This window comes from Mobula hypostoma, chromosome 24 (assembly GCF_963921235.1).
Source record: "Mobula hypostoma chromosome 24, sMobHyp1.1, whole genome shotgun sequence".
Taxonomy (NCBI): domain Eukaryota; kingdom Metazoa; phylum Chordata; class Chondrichthyes; order Myliobatiformes; family Myliobatidae; genus Mobula; species Mobula hypostoma.
In genome coordinates this window covers 6,405,990-6,422,971 of record NC_086120.1, presented here as the reverse complement: position 1 = coordinate 6,422,971, position 16,982 = coordinate 6,405,990, and the positions used below count along the sequence as shown (strand labels likewise).

At 39.3% G+C, this 16,982-nt stretch overlaps 1 protein-coding gene across 4 annotated transcripts in view; it reads right to left on the bottom strand.

Moving 5' to 3' along the window:
- Positions 1–207: 207 nt before the first annotated feature.
- Positions 208–16,982, bottom strand: part of LOC134337375 (E3 SUMO-protein ligase PIAS4-like) — a 120,928-nt gene continuing 104,153 nt past the window's right edge. For 3 of the 4 annotated variants that reach the window (XM_063032334.1, XM_063032337.1, XM_063032336.1), the window contains 6 exons: positions 16,621–16,752; positions 16,341–16,446; positions 16,079–16,152; positions 13,529–13,689; positions 12,052–12,191; positions 208–2,101 (listed from right to left, as the gene is read on the bottom strand). In XM_063032334.1, the coding sequence (XP_062888404.1) occupies positions 2,022–2,101; positions 12,052–12,191; positions 13,529–13,689; positions 16,079–16,152; positions 16,341–16,446; positions 16,621–16,752 (693 nt within the window). In that variant the 3' untranslated portion in view covers positions 208–2,021. Of the gene's footprint in view, positions 2,102–12,051; positions 12,192–13,264; positions 13,345–13,528; positions 13,690–16,078; positions 16,153–16,340; positions 16,447–16,620; positions 16,753–16,982 lie in introns of those variants that run through there. The other variant, XM_063032335.1, reaches the window with a different exon arrangement.

Sequence of the window (16,982 nt, the reverse complement as noted above, 5' to 3'; positions counted from 1 at the left end):
CCTGAAACGTCGACTGTACCTCTTCCTATAGATGCTGCTTGGCCTGCTGCGTTCACCAGCAACTTTGATGTGTGTTGTTTTAATTAGCTGCCTAGTTTCACCATTCACAAACCTTCATCATTAAATTCATTATATTTAATTCTGTCTACCTTCCACCCAAATGTGCATTAATTTGAAACAAAAGAATTAGCCAGAAATGTTAGTGATCCAAAGCTTTAATTTCATGGCAGAGACAATAGCATATACACTGATATTCACATGAAAATCATGGTGCAAAACCATTGTTATTGTCAAATAAATTTGCTTGACCACATTTCATTTTAATAACCAGATGACAAGTAAAATTTTCTGTGAAAGTAGTAAACTCACCCAAAGTGATTTATGCTTTCAACAGAAATAATGCCAATACAGTACATAGAATCTGGGACAGGCAAAAATTAATATTAACCTAAATAATTTCTCTTCGGAATCTTTTTGCAGTAAATCTAAATTTTCCAGGATTAATTCTCACTTAACTGCTGAGAAATTATTAATTGTTAGCAATGTTCAATCTTTTCACATCACAATAATTATTGGAATCAGTGATGAACCTGATGTGTAGAAGATCCCAAAGATCTGCTTGTTGCCCAAACAATTTGTTCATTTGGAATCTGAATTGTGACATAATAACTAATTTGAGTGTTACAAATAAACTAAATAAACTATTTAATATGTACAACTTTGTACAGCAACATATTCAAAGTAACAAAGGAATAACAACTGTCAATCATGTGGTACATCAGTAGCTACAGCACCAAAGTAACGGGCTCGATAATGTTCAAGGTAAACTTGGACTAGTATTTGGATTCCCAATCAGCAAATTTTCCTGTCCAAGGAAGGAAAAGAAAACGGGGCAGCCTCTTTGCTAATTCTAGAGTGCCTCATGGTGGAAATGAACAGAAAATACATTGGCAAAATCCACTCGTTGATCCACACAATCTCAATGTTTGCTAATGTGGTGCCCATAAGTTTGGAAAATTAAACATTAATAAATATGGGCAGTGTAGTTGACAAGGAATACTGCTCCATCAAAAAAAATGGAGCCTCCATGTTTGCACCCTTTTCAGGAAGAAAAATTTCAAGTATTGAATCTTTGGATTGGATATTCTTTGTAGCTTTTATTTTGTATTATTATTTTCCTGCGTTGATAATGGAGGATGCAGACAAATTTCAAAGTCTTTCCATCCAGTTAACTACTTAAAAGATTTATAAATGCAAAACACTCCTCTCTCAAGCCTTCCCATCTTGAGAGCAGGGCTTACGCTCATGTCATACTTTCCTGGAAACCTACCATTTTTGCAAGGGAGTGGGAAAAGGATTACGTAGTCAAGTTCTTTTGCACCTCAGCCAATATATTTCTCCAAACTACCTGTTTAAACTAAAGAGAAAGTTGTAATCAACACTGTTTGTCTATAGCTACCTCAGTTTCAACCAATACCAATATATTCGCAAGGTGTTTAGAATCAAACAATGAGATGGAAAAGGGCTGTTTCAGCTTCTAAAATCAACTTATAAACTCTTGGGCTTGCGTGACACAAGCACTTGCTTTGGAAATTAAAAGTGAAAGCAATTAACAGGAGAGGCCAGTCAAACTTCATTTCTATATGTTTCATTCTAAGAACAAGAACATGACCAGGTATCAATGTTTGTTCAGGAGTTAATACAGCATAATTTAAAAGCAATCCAACTATGGGGTACTGTACTTGTTTCTCCAAACAATTTATAAACTATGTATCAGTCCTTCGCATCTACAACAATGCACTCTTCAAGAGCAGCATTTCTCCAAACAGACTATTTGTCATCTTTTACTGTACTAATCCTTTCAAGAGGTAGATATGGCTGGAGGGCCTCAAAGAAAGTAAAGCCTACAATGTCAGAGGTAGACTTCTTTCAATGGATCTTTCCGTAATGCATCCTTCATGTTTGTTGAACTTTCTCCAACATTCACAGTAACATTCTTTTTGAATAGCCGATCCTCCTTATTAACAGTCTACAGTCAGGTCGATAATGTCCACATCACTTTTGCCATTTGCAGGATTACTAAATTGATTGTTGCTGGAGTCTGTAAAATACAAAATTGACAACTGGTGAGTCAGGTATAAAAACACTGTGTATAAGGACCCATTTGCAGAGAACTTTTTTCCAACACAGTGGCTTTCCAAAACATAATAGCCCTTTAAATGTCAATCCAACACCACCAGTGGAGTGCTAGATTAATGGAATTTTACAGTCTCCTCATCCACTCATTGCTACCTCAAAAATATCTCAAAGTCACACACTGTTTTCCATGGACATTACCAGTTCATGCTTATCTAAAATGTTAACTTTATCTCTATCTTGAACTTTCAATCAGTGCAGAATCAATAAAACCTAACTCTAAAATATGGTATCAGATCCAGATGCAAAATTAAATCCTCAGACATGTCAGAGTCAGAGCTAAATGGAGAGAAAAAAAGCATCATACAAAGAGGAAAGGAAAGGAGCATCTCTGGCTGGGTAAATTATTGGACACTTTGGACACATCAAATAAGTACATCAGCTGTGTGGAAACAAGTCTTATCTCCTTTCTTGAAGAGGAATGTGATTAACCAATCCTCAGAGGGATCAGAAATGGAGAGAGTGAGCAATTTCAAGTTCCTGGTGTCAAGATCTCTGAGGATCTAACCTGGTCCCAACATATTGATGCAACTACAAAGAAGGCATGACAGTGGCTGTATTTCATTAGGAGTTTGAAGAGATTTGGTTTGTCACTTAAAACACTCGAAAACTTCTATAGATGTACTGTGGAGAGCATTCTGACAGGCTGCATCAGTGCCTGGTCTGGTGTGGCTACTGCACAGGACTGAAAAGCTACAGAAAGTTGTAGAATTAGTCAGCTCAATCTTGAATACTAGCCTCCGTAGTATCCAAGACATCTTCAAAGAGTGGTACCTCAGAAGGGAGGTACAGAAGCCTGAAGGCACACACTCAGCGATTCAGGAAGCTTCTTCCTCACTGCCATATGATTCTTAAATGGACATTGAAACCATGAATACTACCTCACTTAAAAAAAATATTATTTCTGTTTCGCACTATTTTTAATCTATTTAATATACATATATACAGTATACTTACTGCAATTTATTTATTTCTACATTATCATGTATTGCATTGTACTGCTGCCTCCAAGTTAACAAATTTCACGACACATGCCGGTGATTCTGATTACTCCAAGAAAATGTAAGTATTACACATCATTTTAAAATGCAAAATGGATGATGGATCAAGTATAAATCTTCCAATGAAACCTTCACGTTAAACCAAAGCAATTATAAAGTGACTCAATCTGTCATCCCTTCTCAAATAGCTACTGAATAGGCACAAATAGGAACAAGGAATTGTACAACCATGTGAATATGAAATATAATTTATGAATATTGAAAATACATGTCTGTATTTCAGATCCAGGTCTTCCACTGCAAACAAAAAAACCTTAAAAAAAAAGGCCACAGAAAAAGGGTAGAAGGAAGTATCAGAGGTTTGTTAAATGCTTTCAAAAATGTCTATTAACAGAAAACTTTCAATGCACAGATGAAAATGGGGAGATGATAAGTGGGTAAACATTAAAACAAAATAGTTGAGAATGAAATGTCCATTTTCTTTTTCAAATCTGTTCAATGATTAACTAATGGCATTCACTGCCCTTGATATTTATTTAAACAGGAGCAACGTGACAAACAGTAAAGAGGAGCTCCAAAAAGGCTCCAAACTGTTTTCCAAACCTTTGATTAAAATTATGCAGCACAGCCAATTATAAACACACTAACACAGTTGCAAAAATTGTCCTGGCACTTTGACCACTTTTTGACTTTTTATTTGTAGTTTTGATTTGTCCCGAATTTAGCACACTCTTGTTTAGAGGATGTTACCATAATCCTCTAGTATATATTTAGATTTGAAGTTACAGAACTCTAATAGTAGCAGTACATGTAGTCCTGCCGAAGGATCTCAGCACGAAATGTCAACTGTACTTTTTTCCATAGATGCTGCCTGGCCTGCTGAGTTCCTCCAGCAGTTTGTGTGTTGAGCTTGGATTTCCAGTATCTGCAGATTTTCTCCTGTTTGCTACATGCAGTAGTATACACAATGCATGGGGACACCATCGTTACCTTGATATCCTGTGCTCTCAGTCCATTCATCTGCTTCCACTATTGGATGAGACACTTTCCTTCATTAAAAACTACAATATGACCAAACAGTACTGTTTGTCCTCATCAGAAGCTTTTTTTTTACAAATGACATCCATCGTGCCAGCTACTGCCTCACACTAAACAAGTCTGCACAACCTTGTTGTCACATCTGATCCTGTTCTGAGTTATTTATCCACATTTTGTTGAATAACAAAACCACAGATTTTGACCTCCATTAACAGAATTCTTCTCTACTCTTGCCATTGTTAGGTCATATATACACTGTATATGAAGTCCGTTCATAAGGGAAGAGGGTGTTGGGGCCTTGCCAGTATGGAAATGTATTTTACTTGTAGTAACAAAATGGCATTTTTGTCTGTAACAAAATAGAACCTGTTTAAGATGGTGCTACCGAAGTAGGGCGACAGCGTAGTGGTGCTTCACAAAGCAAAAAATACAACTAAATACCACTAATAACACTTTTTCTGTGGTAACTTGTGGTAAACTATCACCACAAACGATGAATAGGCAAGAAAAGGTGAGGCTGACCCGAGGGTCGAGGTGTGCGGGCGTGATGCAAAGTTGGAGCGTGGTATGTTCGAGAAGTGGTCAGAGCGAGGTTGAGACACGTCAAGGAGTCAGAGATGGGAGTTGGAATGAGCGACTTTGAAAGCAATCAGAGCGGAGAAGCTTCAGAGCCTGTCCATCTAAATTGGGAGTGAGGTTAAGATCGATCTAAGCGCCAAGCTGATTTGGAAAGATCATGTACGGCCTCACACAGGTCCAGAGTGTATCGCTACAGCAGGGCCAGGGTCCTAGTGTAGGACATGACCCCTGTTTTAGAACCATAGAAACTACAGCACAGAAACAGGCCCTTTGGCCCTTCTTGGCTGTGCCGAACCATTTTCTGCCTAGTCCCACTGACCTGCACACGGACCATATCCCTCCATACACCTCCCATCCATGTATCTGTCCAATTTATTCTTAAATGTTAAAAAAGACTGAAAAGGCAGTGTGTCAGGACTGCAGGTGAGAATTAACCGATTCTGCTCACTCTTCCATGGCACTGAGGCTGTGAGACTGCTGCAGGCTTTGCATCTGTGAGCTTCACTGTGATTAGCCCTGCTGTGTGATGAACTGAGACTGAGGCTATGGACGTACTCCAGCTCCAGGACAATGGATTCAATTTCACTCTGAATGCTGTTGTTTGCATGTTTTGTGGTTCTCCCCCGCCCCCACCTCCGCATTGGGTGTTGGGTCTTTTTTTAAATTGGGTTATTTCGGGTTTCTTGTTTTTTGGCTGCCTGGAAGCAGATAAATCTCAAGGTTGTGTAATTTATACGTACTTTGATAATAATGTACGTTAAACTTTGAACTTTTATAGTAGAGTGCTTTGCTAATAACGCTCCTGCAACATTATGCCGATGGAATCTGAGTCCTTGAAAAACTACAGACCAGAAGTAACTGGAAGAATGCTAAATACACTGATCAAGCAGACTAACAGAATGCATCATATCCTTGAACTTGTATATAAAGGAGTAACTATGCTGTCTGTTTTAACAAAGCTATCACCAGCTCCTGTGCAGCGCTAGTCTTCCCTTGCTGTAAGTAAAATAAATGCACATATGATTGATCCATTCTGAGTTAATTGTTTTTTGTTATATTACATAGCGTAAAGGTGCTCGATATCAGAGATCTTTGTATTTTCTTTAGGTATGAGTTAGGTCTCAGAAGACTGGGTAATAGCCAATATTGTTCCTTTCTTTAAAAGCAAGAGACAAACCACAAAATTACAGGCAAGTGGCTCTTGCATCAGTGGTAGTTATAGAAGACTGGGTTTACTTGCATTTGGAACAACATGGATTTATTAGGACAAATAAGGACGGCTTTGTGCAGATGTGGCCTAGTTTTAAAAATGAAAGGTTTTTTTTGAAGAAATGATAGAACTGGCAAATATAATTCGTAGTCGATGTTGGCTGCATAAATTTTGGTTAAAACATTGACAGGGTTCCTGGTGGTAGGCCGGTCCAGATATCACAACAGATCCATGGCAAGTTGGTAAATTGGATGTGAGATGCCTTAATCATTTAAGTCAGGCGTCCCCAACTTTTTTGCATTGCGGTCTGGCTGACTGGGGTGGGGGGTGTTAACACTGACTGGAATATAGTCAACTATAAGTCACTTATAAGCGGCTAATGTAGTCAAATTCATTTCTAAAAGGCTTTATCTAACGAATTTAATATTAAACACAGTGTATATTTTTCTTGGATGAATATAGTGATAAGTCAATAGCATCATAATATTTTAAGTAATGTTTGAATATTAAACACACAGCGCATATTTTCCTCGTGTGAACATGCAAAATCATTGCAACACACCAATATCGCTGAATCAGTGGGAGCCCTGGGCTTGTTTCCTGCAACAAGTCGAGGGGTGACGGGAGACAGCGAAGGGGGTTCCTTATGTCCAGTCTATTACGCAATTTAGTTTTCGTTGCATTCACTGCAGAAAGCCCCATTCTGCAGGGATATGTTGTGGTGTCCCACAAGGATCTGTTCTGGGACCTCTACTTTTCGTGATTTTTATTAACGACCTGAATGTAGGGGTAGAAGGGTGGGTTGGCAAGTTTGCAGACAACACAAAGGTTGGTGGTGTTGTAGATAGTGTAGAGGATTGTTCAAAATTGCAGAGAGACATTGATAGGATGCAGAAGTGGGCTGAGAAGTGGCAGATGGAGTTCAATCTGGAGAAGTGTGAGGTGGTACACTTTGGAAGGACAAACTCCAAAGCAGAGTACAAAGTAAATAGCAGGATATTTGGAAGTGTGGAGGAGCAGAGGGATCTGGAGGTACATGTCCACAGATCCCTGGAAGTTGCCTCACAGGTGGATAGGGTAGTTAAGAAAGCTTATGGGGTGTTAGCTTTCATAAGTCGAGGGATAGAGCTTAAGAGTCGCGATGTAATGATGCAGCTCTATAAAACTCTGGTTAGCCACAATTGGAGTACTGTGTCCAGTTCTGGTCGTCTCACTATAGGAAGGATGTGGAAGCATTGGAAAGGGTGCAGAGGAGATTTACCAGGATGCTGCCTGGTTTAGAGAGTATGCATTATGATGAGAGATTAAGGGAGCTAGGGCTTTACTCTTTGGAGAGAAGAAGGATGAGAGGAGATATGATAGAGGTGTACAAGATAATAAGAGGAATAGATAGAGTGGATAGCCAGCGCCTCTTCCCCAGGGCACTACTGCTCAATACAAGAGGACATGGCTTTAAGGTAAGGGGTGGGAAGTTCAAGGGGGATATTAGAGGAAGGTTTTTTACTCAGAGAGTGGTTGGTGCATAGAATGCACTGCCTGAGTCAGTGGTAGAGGCAGATACACTCGTGAAGTTTAAGAGACTACTGGACAGGTATATGGAGGTATTTAAGGCGGGGGGTTATATGGGAGGCAGGGTTTGAGGGTCTGTAATGTGCTGTACTATTCTATATTCTAAATAGCTTTTGTAGAAGGCATTACCCCAGAGATTCACATACTTCTTTCAAACAGACTGATTGTTTAAATGGTGTACTCTGTATTGATGAGAAATACAATTATTTGTGTGTTACTAGTTTAGGCAGATTGTATTTGTTTCTTATTGTGACTTAGATGAAGATCAGACCAGATTTTGAGTAATTAATGAGAAGAGGGCATGCCCTGGGTGATGGGGGTCCTTAATAATGGACGTCGCCTATCTGAGGTACTGCTTTTTGAAGAGGTCCTGGATACTAAGGAGGCTAATACCCAGAATGGAGCTGACTAACTCTACAACTTACTGCAGCTTCTTTCGGTCTCGTGCGGTAGCTGCCTGCCCATACCAGACAGTGATGCAGCCTGTCAGAATACGCTACATGGTATATCTATAGAAGTTTAAGTGCTTTGGGTGACAAACCAAATCTCTTACTAATGAAATAGAGCTGCTGTCTTGCCTTCTTCATAGCTGCATCGATATGTTGGGACCAGGTTAGATTCTCAGATCTTGACACCTAGCAATTTAAATTGCTCACTCTCTCCACTTCTGATCCCTCTAAGAGGATTAGTTTGTGTTCCCTCATCTTACCCTTCCTGAAGTCCACAATCAGCTCTTTCACCTTACTGACATTGAGTGCAATGTTGTTGCTGTGACACCACTCAACTAGCTGGTATATCTCGCTCCTGTACGCCCTCTCATCTCCATCTGTGATTCCACAGCATTCGTACCAGCATCTGGGAAGAAGACAACATGCAACATGCCTGAAGACTTCAAGGATGCGACAATCGTCCTGCTCTTCAAAAAGAAGGGAAGCAAAGCTGCCTGTGCTAAGTACTGAGGCATCTCACACTTGTCCATCGTCAGGAAAGCTCCGACCTGTATAATTCTCAACAATCTGATCACCAGCATATCAGAAGAGAACCTCCCTGCAACACAGTTCAGTTTTTGTTTGGGTCGCAGCACCATCGACATGATGAACTTGTATGCTGTTTTCACGCATATATATATATATATATATAGTCTGGATGAAAATGTAGGTCATCTGATTAGTGAACTTACAAGTGACTCAAAAATTGATGGAGTTGTGGATAGTGAGGAATGGTGTCAGTTACAGCAGAATATCAGCTGGATATTTAGGTTAAGAAATGGCAGTTGAGCTTATTAAGGAAAAGTGTTAGGGAAGGACCATTTTGGGAGGTCAAGTGAAAGAATAAAGTATGAAGTAAATGGCAGGACCCATAATGTTATTAATGCACAAAGAAATCTAAATCTATAGTTCATGAAAATAGCAACAGAAGTAGACAGGACAGTTAAGGCAGGATATAATGCCTTATCGGTTTGACTATTGAGTAAAAAAAGTTGGGAAGTCGTGATGTAGCTATATTAAACTTTTGTCAGGTCACATTTGGACTACTGTGTACAGGTTTACAGTCACCACATTGTAGGAAGGATATGGAGGCTTTCGAAAAGGTGCATAAAAGGTTCACCAGATGAGTTGCATGGGTTGAAAAGCATTATCCATAAAGAGAGACTGGACAAACTTTCATTGTTTTCTCTGAAGCATCGAAGGCTGAGGGGAAACTCAAAAGAAGCATATAAAATTATTCAGGCAAAGGTTTGGTACATAGCCAGAGTCTTTTCCCCCCAGGATGGAAACAGCAAATATTAGAGGGCATAGGTCTATTGTGTTTCTTTTCTTTGTGGGTGCTTGCAAGAAAATGCGTCTCAAGGTTGTATATGGTATATACACTTTGATAATAAATTTACTTTGAACTCTAAGGTAAAAGAGGGCAAGCTTAAAGCAGATGTGAGAGGCATTTTTATTTATCTATACAGCGAGTGATAGGTGCCCGCCACACTCTACCAGGGAGGTGGTAGAAGCAGATATGACAGCTATGTTTAAGACACATTAACAGGCAGGGAATAGAGGGATATGGACCACACACAGACAGATGGAATTTGTGAGATCGGCATGATGATCAGTGCAGACAATGTGCACTGAAGGGCTTGTTGTTGTGCTGTATTCTAGTTACTTTTGAGAAAATAGTGAAGGATTTTATCAGTATTTTTAGGAAGAGTTTTCTATTATTTAGATGACGCAACAATGAGGAATGGTTATACATTTTCAAATCATATTTTAGACCACAAGACAATAAGACAAAGGAGCAGAAGTCGGCCATTCGGCCTGTCGAGTCTGCTCCGCCATTTTATGGTTCTTAATGGGAGGGACTGAGGTTTTTGGGGATACTATCAGTAAGATCTTGTCAGTTGCTTCTATGTGGATGGTACACACTGCAGATGGCCAATTGAGTGGCAATTAAGTGGTTGCACAAACACGAGAAAGTCTGCAGATGTTGGAAATCCAAAGCAACACACACTCAAAATGCTGGAAGAACTCAGTAGGCCAGGCAGTATTATGGAAAGAGCAAACAGTCGACATTTCACGCTGAGACCTTTGTTCGGGACAAAGTGGTTGCTTTGTCTCGTTCTTTAAGACCATAATACATAGGAGCAGAATTAGTCCATTTGGCCCATCAAGTATGTTCTGCTATCCTTGCCTAATTTATTATCCCTCTCAACCCCATTCTCCTGCCTTCTCCCCACAACATTTGACCTCCTTACTAATCAAGAACCTATCAACCTCCACTTTAAATATACCCAATAACTTGGCCTCCATAGCCCTCCATGGCAATGAATTCAACAGATCCATCACCCTCTGGCTAAAGAAATACCTCCTCATGCGTTTTAATTCTTGTATTCGGAGGCTGTATCCTCCCTTCCTACATTTCCTCACTTTAGGAACATGCTCTCCATGTCCACTCTATCTCGACATTTCAATAGTTAAGTTTCATTGAGTACAGTTCCAGTGAGTACAGACCTAGAGTCATCAAACACTTCATAGCTTAATCCTTTAACTTCCAAAATCATTCTCGTGAATCTCCTCTGGACCCAATGCTAGCACATGCTTTCTTAGATCAGGTGCCTAAAATTTATCACAATACTCCTAAGTGCAGTCTGATCAATGCCCTATAAAACCTTTGCATTACCTCCTTGCTCTTATATTCTAGTCCCCTCGAAATGAGTGCTAACATTGCATTTGCCTTCCTTATCAACGACTCAACCTGTAAGCTAACATTTAGGGAATTCTGCACTAGGACACCTCTGATTTCTAAATTGCTCTCTGTTTAGAAAATAGCCTACGTCTCTAGTCTTTAATACTGTTTCAAGTTCACTCATCCAGACAGTGGTGATAATATTCCTTCAGCATCCTAATTTGTAGATAATGAAAGGATTCTGGGAAATCAGGTGAGCCATAGTATACAATTTATCTCATTTTTGCCTGTAGTAAACAGTAGATAGGGTTTGACCCTAATTAAGTTTCTGGTCTATAATGATAGGATGTTAATTTAGGATTGGAATTCCACAGTGATTATAATGTCATGGGGAAGTGGCCAATTGGTTATGGTATTGTCAGATGCTTGGGCAGCGCAAATGCTACTTGCCACCAATCAGCCCATTAAGTTATCCAAATTTTAACTAGACTGCTTCAATATTCAATTACAAATAATTCGATCATTAATCAATCCAACACCTGGTTGAATAATGCCAAATATACAACAGCCAATTGTGACTAAGCTCTGCACGCTGTCATGTGGAACAACTGCAATGACTGGCACATCTCGATTAAAATAATTGCTCTCTGATAATCACAGAAGTATCAATTGCACATGTTTTCCCTTCCAAAGATGAGCAGGGAAGAGGGGGAAAATGACAGGAAGCACTGGATTGATGTCAATTATATGCAAACTGTGGTACATCTAATATCCAGTAAGTGTACTAGCATGCCAGGAAAGCAATCAAGAGTAAAAATGGGCAGAAATTAAAAATGAGCAACCAAAGGAACATTACATATTGCTTCTTTCATGTTGGCATCTGGATTGAAATGCAATCTATTGTGATTCCATACCAGTACATTAGCAAGTGAAAAAGAGCCAATATGCAGTCACCACAATTCCTTTTCTGGTGTGAAACTACAGCACAAAAACTCCCCCAGCTTCCTTCAGATACAAAAGGAATAGCTATTCCTGTAAACACCACATCAATACAATCAAAAGTATCTCAAAGTTAATTTCAAGATAGAAGATATAATGAAGGAGCAATATTCAGCATCAAGCAGTGTCACAACAGTAAGGAACACTAAGTGTGTTGTATTTTACAACACCTTCGTAAGCACAAAAATTTCTGTTCCCTTCTTTATAGAGTAGCTGATTTGTAACTTATAAATCATGTTTCACCAATTATCACATCAATAGGACAGAAGTTAAAAAGAGACAAACCATCTAATTCCACTACTGAACATTTGGTTCCGAAGTTCTTCTGAGGCTGTTTGTCTGGCTTTATTGGAGACCAGCTGCCATCATCCTTAAACTGAACTTCAGTAGCATCTTCACACTCCTTCAATATATCTAAAAACAGCCTAGAAAATAAAAATGTGTTTATTCTTCAAGCAATCCAATTATCACCATCATCTCAACTCTACTCTGAGGAGATAGCAAAGTGATTTTTTTCCTAATCATGGCATTGTACATAACAAGTTACACATAATGTTGCGTACATTAACACATCATTTGTAGATCCAGCCTGTTAATCCAGCAAAGACCTCCTTACCTTTACCTGGAACCTTTGCATCAAAATTGAAAGAGCTGTCTCTCAGGCTAGTCCGCCATTAAAGCAAAACTGCATTTTTCAATCAGAACTCCAAGCACTTCAATCATCATTCATATGATTTGTACCAATGCCGGAATAAAACCACCACAGATGGTGGCACACAGTAAACAAAATAGTGATGTAACAGTAGAAAGTAGTAAAACTTCTACAAAAGAATAACAGAACTGAGCAGAACCCATGAAGATTTCTGAAAGGAAAATCATGTTTGACTAATCTGCTATGGTTCTGAGGATGTGACTAGCAGAACAGATAAGGAGGAACAAGTGGACATAGCTTTCTAGCTCTTTGGAAGGTACATCACCAAAAAAGAATGTACTAAAGAGGCTAATCCTACAGGTGAATAAATTATAAATGGAAGAAAGGAAAAACAAACTATACATTTAATAGATTAAATTATACACGTTTCACTATTCTCTGTACGATATGAATCATAAATAGGTCAGCTATGTTCACAGAAAGGTTCCACAAATTTAACCAATGGAGAGGTAAAATTGTTGGGAATACAGTGAATTGAATACTTTGGTGGAATGAATCCGAGAGAGAAAAATAAATTAGCATTTCCATAAAGGATCTTGTCCAATTTTCCCTTAAGAATGAAATTTTCCTTCTTTTTCTAGCATTTCAATGTGGGGTAATCAATGAGACTGCAGTGAAATAGTTCACAATAAAAGGATGACCACACATAGGAGAAGCTTCACTTCAACTGAGTCAAAACTAACCCAGGTGAACTACCGCTTCCAACCTAGCCTTTCACTGATCCGCTCTTTCAGACAGTCCCCACTAAATCAGTGCTTGTGGAAAATAAAGCCACAAAAATCCCACCTGGTGCTGGGTGCTGTTGGGTTAGAGATGCTTTGTCCAACTGCCTCCCGACCTGAAGCTGGTCACGCAAGAGGTACAGTCTGTTTGGACAATGAGAAGATGCACATAGAAGTGTTAACATATTCTTTTTTGTGGAGGGGAGATGGAGGGAAAACTTGGTTTATCCATTTCATCAGATAGCCCAATCAAACAGCCAGTGTGAAACCAGTCACTTCCAGAATAGCATTGAAAACAGTACTGTAGGTTTGCAATAATAATACTTACTGATCTACAAACAACAGTTCATAAGGGGCTGGCTTGTCACACACGGGGCACATCCACGTAGGTTTTTTTTCATTCATCTGAATATATAGAGCTGCATCAAAACACTGTAAATGTGTGCAGGTAATACCACGGCAGGGCACTGAAAGACGCATCTTACCAAGCTGTTAAGCAACAAAATTAGAAAAAGATTAGAAACGAGTCCCCTTTTATTAATGCAGTAAGATTCAATAACATGATTTTTGAACTGCTATATCCACTTTCCTGGCTTCCTTTCCTGGGATTAGATCTAGCACTGCCCCATTCCTACAACTATCTAGTACTGGCAAAAAATGTTTCAGTTATGAAGATGGACCACATGGGTTTGTTTTCCTTGGAGTTGAGGAGTCTGAGGGGAGACCTGATAAAGATATACAAAATTATGAGGGGCATAAATAGGGTAAGTACTAATTTCCAGACAGCAAAACTACATAAAAATTCAAAGCAGGAATGGGCTTCTTGGACCCCTAAAACCACTCCATCATTTACTAAGATTGTGGTTGACCTGATTATTTCAGCCAACCAGGTCATATTGCATCATCCTGGTGATCCGATTCCCAGAGTTGTATGCTCAAATCCCTGATCTACTCACTGTATACCAATGACTCTGTGACCAGTTACAGTGTAAACATGACCTTCATGTTTGCTGATGATACCACTACTATTGGCAATGATGAGATAGAGTACACAGAAAGCAGATTGTGAACCTGTGTCATGGTATCAGAACAGTCACCTCGCCCTTAACATCAAAATGGAAGTTAGTTGTTGACCTAAACAAGCAGGATTAGCTGGTTTGATGAACACAACTCAGCCCTCATCAACTGAAACAGATTCAAGTTCTTTCCCATCCATATCACCAGCAACCTCACGTGATTTTTCCACATTGATGTGGTTATCAAGAAAGTGCATTAGTGTAGTTATTTTTTCAGGAGTCTGAGAAGATGTAACTTATCTACAAGGATTCTCTTGAATTTCTACAGATGCATCATATAAAGTATCTAGATAGGTTGGATCTCAGCCTGGTAATGGAAACTTCTCTGTTCTAAACCGACAGAACCTGCCAAGAGTTGCTAATATGGCCCAGTTCATCACAGGCTTGTCACTTCCTTCCATGGAGTCCACCTCCAGGATGCATTGCTTCAGGAAGACCAATAATATAATCCAGGACATCAACCACCCTGGTCATTCCCTTTTGTCTTTTCTATCTTCTGGGAGAAGACACAGGAGTGTGAAAGCCAAGATATCCTGACATTATCACAGCTTCATCTCCACTGCTATCAAAGCTTCTGAAACAATCATCTCAAGATGGCACTGAGCTGTGGTCTCCGTCAAGCTCGTGGTTTAGTTTTTTTTAAGGTTCATAAGGATGGTTCTGAGGACAGAGAGGGGAGTTAGGGGTCGAGTTAGGGTTAGGGACTGGGAGGTGGGGGAATTAGATGACCATTTGGAGTCTAAGCCTCTGCTCCGCATTTGAAGACCAGCAATACATACATGATTGGATATCGGGCCAGCAGACTGTCAAGGATGAGGGCAGGCATGCAAATAGTGAGAACAGAGTTAAAGACTTAGTGTTTAGGGTCCTGTCATTAGTGAGTCCTGAGTTGATACTAAAGATCAAAGCCTGAAGGTCGTGGAAGGCCAGATTTAAGCCCAAAGATTGACTGCAAGTCCAGAAGTGAGGCCCGATGGCTGAATCCTGGGTCTGTGAATCTCTGCAAGTCCACTGGGGAAGTTGAAGACCCAACATCTGCGATCCACAAGTCTGCTGAAGTCTGGAGCCCGAAGATAGTCTGTCCTGGGGTTAGAGTACTGTATATGTGTGTAGGTGAGTTGAAGGTAGGGAGGAATAGGGCTTGTTTCTCTGTTGCTGCTTTATCGCTTGGTATGTCCAGTATTATTGTGTTCTGTGTAATTCCACCGAGCATGGTCGGCATGCTATGTTGGCAACAGAATGTGTGGTGACCATTGTGGGCTGCCCCCAGCACAGCCTTCAGTGTTGTTTGTTAATGAAAAAAATGTATTTCACTGTACATTTCCATGTACATATGATAAATAAATCTGAAATCTAAACTTTTTTCCTTCCTGCTGACGCTGCCATATTCTCGGACTCTTAACCTGAGTTATTATTTCCACCAGGCTCATCGCTGTATTCATTCTTATTAGCATATACACTGCTTCATGCAAGGAATTCATTCAAGACCTCAATCCCCCTACCAGATACTAGTTCCCCCATTCTTTCATTGATTTCCAAAGTATATTATTGATAACATTAAACTCTCTCTTTACTAAGGAGTGCAAATTGAAAAAAAATGATTGCTCTCAATCTAAGTTACACATGATCTTTACAAGTAGTATTTCAAATGTGAAGAAATATTTAGTTTTTCTTTTAATTAAAAAAGCAATTATATTTATTACCTTGTCAGTAGTGTTTAAAAGTAGTGTCTAAGTATTAAAGTAATTTTTGCAAATCTTTTACTAATTTTAAGACATATTGTCACAGGAAGGAATACATACGCTACACATAAGAGAGACACGAAGGCCAGTTGTGGTAACGTCATTATCAGGTTCCAGCTGAAGCTTTTTGCGAACTTTAATGAAGAAAAAAAAGATAATTTAATTTACCAAAACTTTTCAACAAAAGCAAAATTGCAATTATCCTAGCTTAACCGAGAAACGGTGCTCCTAGTATGATTTTTTTTTTGTTAAGCAAAATCAAGTTACAATATTACTAATTACTCCATTGCACACACTTAATATAATGGGACTAAGTACTTACTTAGCTCCCTGGACACTTCAGAGGCTCGGGTTTCATTTACTTGAAGTTTACGCAACAATTCTGCAGCTCTGTGCTGCCTTACCAGGTTTAGTACCACAGAATATCGCTACAAGAAATAACCAAAGAGGATAGTTTCATTCATTGAACAGCCACAAATCTCCTTCAAATTAAATCCTGATTCTGTCCCTACACCAGTTAACGTATTACTTGCAATACTAGAGGCTGGTGATACTATTGCTAAAGTATCGATTCTAAATGATCACATCGCACATAATCATACCTGAGTAAAATGGCCCCAAAATACTTTTACATAGTTAGCTCCACGAGATGTCAAATTGAGAAGAGGTGTAACATCAATGGGTCGACAAGGTCTTTTTGGTTCTACTCCAGGTCTTCTTGATGAAAAGTAACTCTTAAATGAAAAATACAGAGGATTAAAATATCTGGCAATAAAGTTTAAGTCCAACCATTGTTATTAAAGCAATTGACATTCAAGCTGCTTCTAGCTTTCAAAGATCCAAACCTTAGGCCAACATATCTGTCGCAACACTAAGCTATACTTTCAGCTTGCAAGTCTGAGCCAATTTTAGAACAAAGGTTAGAATTTTGTCTGATGGCAAAGGCTATCCTTTTATGGATGTT